The following is a 12194-nucleotide window of genomic DNA, read 5'->3' on the forward strand; positions in this document are numbered from 1 at the left end:
GTATGGATAAGAAAAAGAACCAATCAATTTCCTTATATTTATGATTACGCATTTATACAATAACCTGTGCTCCCAGCCTAAAGATTTGCAGAGTATGTCTACTGCGCACTGCACATGCGCAACATTTGTCCGTTTGACATAGAAAGGATCTGGAATTCGACAAATATAAGCTGGTAATATTATTTTTCATAATATAATTATATATATTTATAATCTTACAACATTATTAATACACGTAATAATAAAATATTTAGTTCTCATTTGCAATTGCAATTTATAGCTGTCTTGAAATTATTGTTTAATTTGTCGTATGAAAACGATAAATCCAATTGCAAAGTTTAGGTTATATCTTTGCTTGTGTATGCATAATGTCTATCAAAAATATTTCGTATTCCTTATAAAAGAATTAATTTTTTTGGATCAAATTTATTTGTTATCATCAAACTGAATAACGGTGTAATATGAATAGAAATCGATGTTTTTAGAATCTAGTCTTCTCAGATATAACGACTTTTAATAATCGACAATAAATTTGTATTTTTTTTTAAGATTTTGCCGTTATATCTTTTGAACCGAAGATGCCAAAATCAAAGGAATATGTTTCCGATAGCGATGACAGTAGCGAGGAGGTACGTTATTTTCAAAAATATTTTATAAAAATTTGTAATTCTTATTTTGCGCTCATTTATACTCCTTTTTTTTGCAGGAAGTAAAGTCAAGTAAAAAGAAACGACAGGATGAAGACGATAAACCAGCAAAAAAGGCAAAAAAGGAGAATGAGGAAACTATTTGGGATTTGGGAAACAATCGCCAAGTGAATGTGAGAGATTTCAAAGGCAAATATTATGTAGATATCCGAGAAATGTACTATGACAAAGAAGGTGATTTGAAACCTACCAAAAAAGGTAATACAAAGTTTTTTACAAAATTAATAGAATCTAAAAATACCAAAAACATTAAAATATATTAATATCCAATTTCTCTTATCTTGATATTTTTTTTTATATAGGAATATGCTTATCTATGCAACAATGGCGAAAATTTATGGATATTGTGGAAGAGGTAGATAAAGTGGCGAAAAAGAAGTGTTAGAATTGTTTTTTGCTTATTTCTAAAATGTTTCTTTTGTATTAATTTTCCAAAAAATAAATAATTGTACATTTTTTAAGTATCATACACATAGATGGAGTAAAACTACATAATGGAGTAAAACTACATAAAATGTAATACTATTTAAAAAGTGTACCTGTGTTTAAGAAAAAGTAACATTTACTGCTGGTTTATAAGAGATAAATATTTTCTTTTATGTTTAGATCTATGATGAAAAGAAATAGCTAGTAAGATTTTCAACATTGTAAATCAAAAGTTTAAAAAATTCCATAAATTCTCTAAAATTATAATATTTAGTTTGTATGTTATTTTGATATTCCCCATTTTATATATGTACATTTTTTTGTAAAAATATGGTTCTGAGTCTAAATGTTGTACATATCTGCTGAAAAAAATTATCTACTCCTCTCTTTCGTTTTTTTAATTATTAATGTGTATATACATGTATGTGTATGTGTGTATATACATACACATACACACATAGAACATACTAATTTAAATATATTAAATAAATTATTAACATGCTAAGATTTATTACATAGTATCATAATTAAAGTAAAATCAATTTATCAATTAAAGAAATAAGATTTAAATGATAGTTTTGAGCATATGCCATACATATATAAATACTATACTATTAATATATCTATAATCACAATGTGTAATCACAATATATGTAGTGAGTATTATGCATTATATATTTCTATTTTCGCTATCATTTAATAATATAACTCAAATTTTTATGTTTTTAAATATTTGCCGTTTGTGTAAATTTTCGATTACAGAAACAAATGTGATTAACTTTACGATATATTAATAATATAATATTCATTTTCATATAATTATAAAAAACGATTTTAATCGAAGGATTATAAAAATATTAAATCTAATAGAAACTCTTTGTCAGTATAATATAAAATATTCTAATATTACATATGTACACTGTATAAAAATATAAAATTAGTAGTAATATTGCATACAAAGAAGGACAATATTTATAATTATTATTTCTTGTTATATACACGTTACACACTAAAAGAGAGCACTTACTCAGGTCCGTGAACTACACACAAGAGTTCATTCAGATGAACATCATCCAAATTATTGAGTAATATTTGTGGATCAGTCATGCATGGCTTCTTCTCAAACTTAAGAAAAATTTGTTTTTAAATTTATATAGAGTTATTGTATTATAAACAGTTAAACGCATATTTTTACAAATTAATATATACCTGTTTCGTTTCTTTTGTTTCTGACAGTTTTCTCTTTCGGCTTTTGGTAATATCTAAAAAAAAACATTTAATATTAATTTCTTTAGCAAAGAATTATGTTTACTTTATTGTAAATGTAACGGAATATTTTTGCAATCTTACCTTTTTCTTGATGTTTTTGCTGTTTTCTCTTTACATCAGATTGCGTATCATTATCATTTCTATTTGCCGCGGCAGTCTTGATAATCGTTTTTTTCACTTTACCTTTTGATAATTCTTCTACAGGGGATGACGTGGCCAAAGGTTTTGCAGCATTATCTTTTAAAATAAATGCATCTTTTACTGTCTTACAAACTTTTATATTCTTGACAGATGATTTTTTATTTACTGTCCGTTTCTTAGATTTTGGCGGTAGATTAAATATTTCCTCAAACTCTGTGACTTTCATTACTTTAATGCATTCAACGGCATTCGGATCCGAAAGATCGGCATAATTGATCTCGATCTGTAACTCATGATTACTATATCTTCTTCTTCTTTTTCTTACTGGCATACTGTCGTCGTATACAAAGTGATACTCGGCTTTATAATTATGAATATCGATTGCCTGTGATTCATTATTAGCTCGATTTTCAAATTCATTCAGTTCTTCACGTTGCTTTCCAGTTTGATTTTCATCATTATGTTCATTTTTGCACGCCGGCACTAATTGCAGACATTGAAGAACGGTTGATAATTCCTGTTTGGGACTCTCGACATTTGCTCTTCTATTCGAAACTTCAACAAGATTTGAAACTTCAGTTGTTTTAGTTTTGTTATTTTTCGCAGAACATGTTCTGTGATCATTCTCCTCATCGCTAAATAAATCACGTTTTACTTGATCCACTTTGTGTCTTAATATCTTGTTACATCCGGACTTATCAACGTGGTTTAAAAACGGTTTTATTTTATCTGGAACTTCTTGTGTGGTGATATGTTTCTCATTAGGATTTATTTCTTTCTCCGACATTTTTGCATGCATGTTGGTATTATCTTTAAATATCTCTTCTTCTTTGATAATGTTATCCTTAATGTCGCAAATTTTTTCCACTGTATTTACCTTAGCATCTGATTTTTTTGTATACTCTTGATCTTTCGAAAAAGTTTTATGCAATTGTGTGGGTTCTTTTTTATCATAATTTTCAATTAATTTTTCAAGTAACGTCGTATCACCAATATTATCTCTATGTGATTGTCTCGTCGTATCATTATTGAATAATTCATTATTGTTAGTCTGATAATTCGTTATGCCAGAATCTGTATTTTTCGCGACAACTCGGTTCTTTATCTCTTCTTCATTATCGCAACATTTATTCACGAGATCTCGATTCCGTGTTGATGGCAAGTGTTTTTGTTGCGTATTTATTGTCGAATTTTCTTGTAGATCATCCGAAGATTTTGAGTCTTTATTAATATTTTCGTTATGAGAATACTTTACTGTTGGTCGTGTACCTCGTTGTCCTCTACCAAATTGAGTATTCTTTTTTAGACTGTTGGAAGAGCTTAAAATGCGCTTATATACATGCTTCGTTCTATTAGCAAGAGTCAATTTTGGATTATCTTTAATCTTTGCGATCATGCGTTGTCGTTTCTCCTCTAGTTGTTGCCTATGCATGAGTTTATCATTTGTAGGCACGTCTTGTTCATGCTCGAATCGGTATTTGTCCGGTTTGTTCTCGTCACGTTCTAGCTGAATACATTGTACGTTTATTATCTTTGGTTTTGATCTCAGTTTGTTTAAAATCTGGATTTTATTGCTATTCTTTGGCTTGTTGAAATTGTTGGATTTTGACAGTTTTTCGTCTTCCGTCATAATCGCCGATATTTTTGTCGACAAGTTAGTCAAAGATTCCACTCCGCTTTTCGAGCTGCTGGGCGTTTCCGAAATATCGGCTTCATTTAAAAGAGCCTCATCCTTGGCGGGAGTTTCCTTCAACGTAGCCTCTATCTGATCATCAGTTTTCGCAATCGCGAAGACTTTCTTCGGCGAAGACTCCGATTCGAATAGAACATTATCCAATCTTTTACACGTTACATCATTCGATACATTCGCCGATGCGTGATTTGCATTTTTCAGTACATTAATGCCCTTCTCCGCGGAATTGCTACTGGTATCTGTGCTGATTTTATTTCGCGCTTTGTCACATTTGTCGTTCGGCGAACACATTGCCGATGCGTCTGTGTTCGAACTAGTGGATGACGACGATGAAGACGAAGACGACGATGACGTTGAGGATGACGATGATGAAGTATCAGATGACGAGAAATTGTTATTCTTTACAGAATCATTGTGAGAATCGGCGACATAATTATTATCGACATAATTATCGATTATTGTTTCGCGATACTCATTTATGCCTTTATATATATGGCGATCTATGAGAACCGGATTATCGAGTTCCGCTGTGCCCGCTAGATCTTTAGATGCGATTTTGAGCTCCTTGATAGCCTCCTCCCTCGGCAAATTCTCTTTGATTACTTCGAATTGCGTTATCTCCAGTTTAGAGGTAGCACACGTCTGATAAGTATTACCAGAAGTGAGACTATTATGCGTTGAATGTAACGATATATGCGATGAAGATATAATAGGTGATTCTTGTATATTTTTAGATTTCGATAAATCGGAATTTTGTTGAGTTTGCTCGGAGGAGGGTTTGTAATACGAAGAATTGTACTCTCCTCTTTTTATGATATCTCTGGTAGTCTCCTCTTTCGGAGTTATAGCTATGCCCGGAGTTATTGGAAATTCCGGTGTGGTGATAAAACTGCTACGTACTTTAGTAGAATCTTCGCTGATCTTGATGAACGGCGTAATGCTACTAGGACTCAGCACTCTCGGTGTCGGTGGAGGACCGGATATATTGTCGAATTTTCTAGGTGTCTCCAAACTAATCATATCATGCGGCATCTGCAAGATGTGTTGTGTACTGTCTGCAGACAAAATTCTCGACATTTCGGATATCTGCGAATAGTTTTGAGCGTTCTTTTCATTTTCATTATCGGACTTTCTTAAATTAGTTGTTATCGTCTTCAGTTGTGCGTATTTTTTCACCGGTTTCGTCTCACTTACCGTATTGCTATTGGACACGTTTGTACTAGAATCGACTCTTGTCGATGTTTCGGCCGGTCGAGAAATTTTGTCGGACTTATTCGTCATGGAATCTGCGGCGCTAATAACAACTTTTGTTACATTTTCTTTCTCGTTATTTCGCGGTTGTATTATTGCGGCAGCACGAAGCGTCTTTTCCGTTACTGTATTTTTCACGTTTTCTTGAAGATTTTCCTCTTCTTGTTCATCGATATCTTCGATGTCACGATTACATTTTTCGTTTACTTCCAGTTTATTGTGGATCTTCCGCCTGTTTTTACCCTTCGGCGATCGTGATTTATACTTAGTCCTTTTACGTATCGCATCGTCTTTATCGATGGAATCTCGTCTTCTCTTCGCGGTTGTTTGAATGCCAGTCTCGTCCTTCTTATTCAATTGTACACTTTTACGTAAATCAGCGTCCCAACTTTCTATTGGCGTTTTAGAGGGCTTGTGCTGAACGGTTCTATCCTCAAAGGACGAGCAAGATGCGCTGGTGCTCCCGTGCGGAGATACTTCGCCTATGATGACACCAACACCGTTGCACTTGTCCCAACCACCCATAAGTTTGGGCGCGGGACTTCTAGTAGCTATGGGAATCCTATAAGAAGATTGACAGACTTTCATCGGACTCTTCTGCTTTTGCGAAGTATGGGAGAGCGATGGCGATCTAAATAACGAAGTCCTGCAAACGGATTTCAAACGCTTCGTCGATGCAGACGAAAGCTGAACGTTTCCTTCCCCGTTTGCTTTTCTACTAGAACCCGTCGCTTTCATAGGTGTGCTAAAATCAAGCGCTCTTACGTGACCACTTCGTTTACGCGGCGTGGATAAGCTTAATCTATGATTCTTAGATCTACTTTGTAATAAAGACTTTGGTGTGCGTTTGGTAATAATATCGGTGCTTTTAGACAAGTGTTGCTCGACGTTGGTTCTATTACTCGCCGCCTTCTCTATGGGTGCTATATCGATGTCCGAGAGATTGTGACTCTGGCTTGTTTTGCTACAACTGAACTTTAAATATGGAGAAAGTCCACTCTCCGATAGGCTGATATGTTCCTCCAGATTGATCGTAGGCAAATTGGCGCCATCCAATAATGTTTTCGCATTGACTTCGTTGCCATAAAGCGTTATTGACTCACTACCGATCTTATTAATTTGCGCCAATTCTATCGGATGTTCTAATACCTGTTGATTAGCGTCGATAGGTACTGTCGCATCAGTTTCGTGTATGATTTTCGATCGTTTGTTTGTTTTGTTATTTTTTTTGGTTGATTGGAATAATTCTGATTGATTTGCGGAATTATCTGATTCTTCTATCACGGTCGGTAGTGTTTTGATTGGTACTTGCTGAGCTACGTTTACTGTCTTCAGATATAGAGTTTCCATGGGCTTCTCAATTCTGTTTGGATCCTTCGGAGCAATCGGAAGAAAACGCGAGGTGGGAGTCGATTTAATGGACGAACGATTTATCAAAAGATTATCTACCTCGTCTTTCGAGCATACTATCAATGTTGGCATCGTCATAATCTCGTGTTCCGTTATGAATTGATTGTTGCTGATTGTTGCTTGCTCGTGTTTATGTTTTGTTGTTGATCTTGGACGTTTTACTGTAGATTTTTTAATTTTAGATTGTACATTATTATTCGCGGGTATTATAACATTATTCGTTTTCTGAACATCTACTGAAGTTAAAGGATGCTTTAGAACCGCATCGTTTCTGCTTACTGTAGACATTGTTTGCATTTTTTGTCCATTGTTATCACTCATGATCGGTTCTTTCGCATTATCAAGATTCCTTTTATCTTCGTCAGATGTTTTATTAATAATATTTATAATACTTAACACTGCAGCTGCATTTTGATCTTCCAAGGCGCTCTGTTCCTTCTCTTGATCTCTTACTTTATCAACTTCATCCTCAATTCTGTTATATTGCTGTCTAGAAGAACTGCGAAGTCTATGTTTCAAAGGCACATCTACTATATTAGTCTCTGCAGATATTCTAGTATCCACTATCATTGGTTCTGGTGAACTAATGTTGTCCAAAGCTACTTCGGCTTGTTTCTCTTGCACTCTACAAATGTTAAAATATTTCAAGAATAAATAATTTCATAATTTTTTAATAAATATATAAATATATTTAAAAGACGAGAATAAAATGTATATACATACTCATTAAGAGATCTTGGGCTTAGCTTTCCTTCACCATCGTCCTCTGGACTTGTATCAGTCTCAGTGTGTGGTCCAATGATTTCAGTGAGAAATTTTTCAAATACAGGATCAGATTCTGTTGCTTCAACAATCGATTTAATAGCATTATTTAATTCAAACATAATTGAAGTGTTTCCCTCACCGACTATCGATTCGTTCAAGTTTTCATCCTTGAAAGATAAATCTGTAGGAATGATTGCTTTGTTGATATTCTCCGCAATACATTCTTGTAATTCTGTACGATTCAATATTTCTTTTGTTAATATCTGGAACGTACATGAGTGAATACATTTAATAACATAATGTGCTTCCATATCTTTATGTATATGTATGTGACTTAGAAAGTAAATTTTTATTTGCGACATTCATGTGTGGATTAAAAGCAGAACATATAAATAATAAAAATTAATATCATTTAAAGACTTACACTGAGATTTTCAATAGGTTCGTCATTAGATTCAGACTCTGATTCGGGTATCTCATAAGGAATAGTTTGGACTTCTGTACTGGAAAAACTTAATAATTCCTCTGTACTTGTAGCTGTAGTATATCGTTCAGGTATTACATTAGCACTCTCTTCCTTTTTTTTTTCATCAATATCAACCATTTCGCAACTTCGTATACTCGACATATCATCTTATAAGAAAAAAAATAAACGAAAATAAATCGACTCCGTCTATTTATCGATTTACATAATAGTGTGTTATAATTACCTGAACTTATACGAATATTATTGTTTCTGTTATGTACAGTAGTATTATTTATACTACTATTATTTTTATTGTTACATTGTCTGTGAGATTCCTGTGCGATATTATCATCGTTTTTCTCGATTGTATGAATATTACTGCATTCCGCCTGCTTTAACAAATCAATATTTCCAGGCAAGCTCTCTAAAGGAGTTGTGTCGATATTGTGGCAACTTGCTATATCAAAATAATGTATTCAATATTTTATGTTACATGTTTACATTATGAATAAATAAAAAAGAAATAATCATACGTGGACTTGTTATGACATCAGATTGTTGTACTGGATTTGACTGGGATTTAATAATACGTTTAATCCGTTCGCTATTATGCCTTTTACGCATATTGTTTACAGTAATGGGTAAACCATTTGATGTTTGTGTGTTGCTCTATTGAAAAATATTATTTTACATAATTTAATTAGATAAATATCTTTCTTAATCTATGTTTGATTACAAATTATATTTACAATGATAATTTTTATACATAATTTTTCTCTAGCATAAGTAATTAAGGTTGAATCTAGTATCTAATTTATATTAAATGCAAAAGACTACATCCAGAATATTCAGCAGATATTCAAATTCAATAATAATAAGTTACCTGTGAAGGTACATTTATATTTACAACAAATCGTTGGCCACGTGGCTCTTCTACAAGAAACTTGAGCTGCTCCATCAGATCTCCACAATGTTTTAACTGCTCGCAATCTGTGGCTTTATTCAAGCGTTCTTGAACTGTAATAAATAGCATATATATATATTCAGAGATCAAATTAATATCTATATATTATCTGTGTAAATTAGATTGTCTAGCTAAATCTATTTACTTGTTATTGCTATTTTGATACAAATAAAAATAAATAATAGAAACTTACTCATGGCGCTAATGGCAGAAAACTTTTCAACAATATCCATCAATGTTAAACCATTAACTCTAGTGTTAAACCTCCTTCCACAAGAAAGTACTGTACGACATTCTTGTAAATGTGGAGATGTTTCTAAAAATAACTTGGCTGCTTCAGTACATTTTTGATCTTCCAAATAACCTAGATGCAGAAAATACAACATAAATTAATTTTTAATTCAATTGGATCAGATGATATTATCAAGCATACCAATAGAGGAGAAATACAAAATTCAAATGTATAAAAATATCTGTAAAATATATAAATAACAAGGTTTTCTTTAATTTCACATTTCCTATATTTCCTATGTTTCATCTTTTTCTATTCGAAACTTTGAGATAAAGAAATATTTAGGAAAGAAATATCTAGGAAATGTAACTGAAACAAATAAATCCAAAGAAACATACTCATTGATTCACTATTGAAATAAAGCCCTTTTTTACATAATTATATAATTTATGCTCAATAAAATTATAGCAATGTGTTATACTAAAATAAAACATGTTTTATTGCAGCTCGCTTTCACATCACAGAGAGATGTGTATAAAAATTTATCTACTACTATACAAATAAATATATTCTTTTACAATATATAAAATAGTCATATAAAATAGTCATATTAATCATTAATTGTACGACACACATATAGATATTATTGACAAAGAAATTACAAAGCTTTGCAACAAAGCTTTGTAGAACGATTATGGCGTTCCCGCGAAAAAAAGGTTACAAGTTTCCATTTTTTAATTACGAGAAAGCAAACTTACCGAGAACTAATCGAGCTATTTCAGACGGCAATAGTGCTTCCATAATTGCTTTAGAATATTTCGTAATTATGAGAAAACCACATGGAAATACTTGATGATCGTAGCTCGAGACAGACGATGTTTCGAACGCGTCTATTACGTCTCAAGACAGTGGGCAATAAATGGCAAGCAGCAAACATTTGTAATGCATTGCTACCAACGGTGTAGTCTCGGTTTTCTCGAAATTATTTCGAAAGAATTTGACAAGAGATATTTCTTTCGCTTTAATCTAAACCTGTGCGTTGCTGGAATTATTGTTGTATCCTGATGTTATCTCGCAATTAACTCTTGTTTATTAATTATATACATATATATATATTTGTAAATTTCACATCCCTCGTTTTTTTCTCATCGTGTTCACATTGAAGATTTATCACGTTCTATCACAGAAGTATGGGATTGAATGCAAATATAAAAAAGATTGACGATGATTAAAATTCGAGAAAAATAACCTCCTGTTTTTTAAACTTATATTTCGCGGTTATATTCGAATTTTGTTCTATCAACACATCGCCATTTTACAATTGGCATCCGCGGATTACCATGAAAGACTAAAATTGTAGATGGAAATCCATACCTTGAAACAGAGAGTAACTCTTTCTTGGCGTTTTTGAATGGTCGGGTTTGAGGTAATTTACTAGACGTCATTGACCAATCACAGCCATTCTTCAGAAGAAGAATGGCTGTGATTGGTCAATGACGTCTAGTAAATTACCTCATGTCTGGTTAAACCCGACCATTCGAAAACGCCATCTGTTATCACAAAGAACTTTTGCAAATTCCCTATTTAACGACACATCTGACAAGCTTGTCGTACAATAAATGTTATGTGGTTTCCTTACTTATGTAATTTCTAATACGAAGTTTCCATATATATATATATATACAAAAACCGGAGAATATATCAGAAATTAACCTAAATTATCTCTGTCAAGTGTTTCTCTTAATGTGCAATTTTTTTTTCTTAACGTCTGTTTTAAGGTACATTGTCGTAATTTTTGCAATGCTATTTATATAGATTATGATTGTACCTCCTCATATTTTGCTGTCATGTTTCTGATTTATTATTGCAAGTAAAATTCCATCAACATTTTTTTCTACTGATTGTAAATAAATATAAATAGAACTTTCTACTTCCAATCAATCTTTATATAACTTTCTACAATTCTAAAATCAATATGTAAAGAAAGAAAAAAGAAATTGACAAAACTATCAGCAAATTGACTTAATGTAAAATCTCTTGCCATTCTACTCTATAATTAAGGAAAGTTTAAATTAAAAAATGTTATAATTGAGTTGAGGAGGATATACGGATAATTATTGGCTAGATTTGATTATATTAATAATTATTGTGTTAACAATAATCAAATAATTGAATCCATTTTAAACTACAAAATACAGATTATATAAATGTCAAAACTATTTGTAATCATAATATATCTTGTTTTTTCCATAGATAGTTAAAAAATGGGTTGGATGTTAGAGATATTTAGGATGGCTTTATATATATCATTCCCTGTGGGAATATTTCACTTTGTCAATCATCCATATTTTTATGATAAATATGTGATGAAGACTAGACAAGAATACTATCCACCTGAAAATGAAGAAGCAATTGAGGAAATGAATAATTTTATTCGCGAGTTTAATGCTAATATTGAAAAGGAACGCTTGGAAAATCTGGAAAGACAATATACAAGCAGATGAGGAAATATATATAATGTTGTGTTGTAATTTCTTTAATTATCTAATATCATTTATTTTGTATAGAAGGGAATACCTTAATATTGTTATATAATAATAAGATATAACAGCAATTTTTGATCTTGATATCTTTTTCTTGGTATTTAAAAATGTGTGTGTGTAAAGATTAACATTTGGAAATCTATGTTAATCATCTTCAAACTTTTTTTTTAATATTTTTTCGAAAATGTTGAAATTTATTATTTCTTTCACAATAGTTTGTAATGTGTGTTAGAAAAATAGAATCTTTTAATTATATAAAAATTTTTTAGATATATATTTGGAAATATATGTATATTATGTATATTATATGTATATAATTATTTCTCC

At 31.6% G+C, this 12194-nt stretch overlaps 3 protein-coding genes across 4 annotated transcripts; 2 read left to right on the forward strand and 1 right to left on the reverse strand.

Annotated features, from left to right (window-relative positions):
• Positions 1 to 39: 39 nt before the first annotated feature.
• On the forward strand, positions 40 to 1402 carry Ssb-c31a (single stranded-binding protein c31A). The gene is made up of 4 exons (XM_083106404.1): positions 40 to 173; positions 550 to 629; positions 707 to 905; positions 1010 to 1402. Exons 2-4 carry the CDS (start codon positions 579 to 581, stop codon positions 1090 to 1092), a joined length of 333 nt encoding a protein of 110 aa, XP_082962530.1. The 5' UTR covers positions 40 to 173; positions 550 to 578; the 3' UTR covers positions 1093 to 1402.
• Positions 1120 to 10641, reverse strand: LOC145975731 (uncharacterized). Of its 2 annotated transcripts, none has more exons than XM_083106400.1 (10): positions 10083 to 10641; positions 9286 to 9456; positions 9036 to 9145; positions 8662 to 8797; positions 8373 to 8585; positions 8087 to 8295; positions 7621 to 7925; positions 2484 to 7522; positions 2343 to 2395; positions 1120 to 2258 (listed from the first exon to the last, which is right to left on the reverse strand). In XM_083106400.1, the coding sequence occupies exons 1-10, from the start codon at positions 10123 to 10125 to the stop codon at positions 2157 to 2159; spliced, it is 6381 nt and encodes a 2126-aa protein (XP_082962526.1). In that variant the 5' UTR covers positions 10126 to 10641; the 3' UTR covers positions 1120 to 2156. The 2 variants fall into 2 exon arrangements, with proteins under 2 accessions (XP_082962526.1, XP_082962525.1); XM_083106399.1 differs by having other exon boundaries at positions 9012 to 9145.
• A 337-nt stretch (positions 10642 to 10978) lies between these two features.
• On the forward strand, positions 10979 to 12168 carry LOC145975735 (protein PET100 homolog, mitochondrial-like). Its single transcript, XM_083106405.1, has 2 exons — positions 10979 to 11102; positions 11578 to 12168. The coding sequence occupies exon 2, from the start codon at positions 11589 to 11591 to the stop codon at positions 11826 to 11828; it is 240 nt and encodes a 79-aa protein (XP_082962531.1). The 5' UTR covers positions 10979 to 11102; positions 11578 to 11588; the 3' UTR covers positions 11829 to 12168.
• Positions 12169 to 12194: the final 26 nt, after the last annotated feature.

The sequence above is a fragment of the Camponotus vicinus genome, unplaced genomic scaffold (assembly GCF_025532165.1).
Source record: "Camponotus vicinus isolate PSW18456_S1 unplaced genomic scaffold, iyCamVici1.0 SCAF_8, whole genome shotgun sequence".
Lineage (NCBI taxonomy): Eukaryota > Metazoa > Arthropoda > Insecta > Hymenoptera > Formicidae > Camponotus > Camponotus vicinus.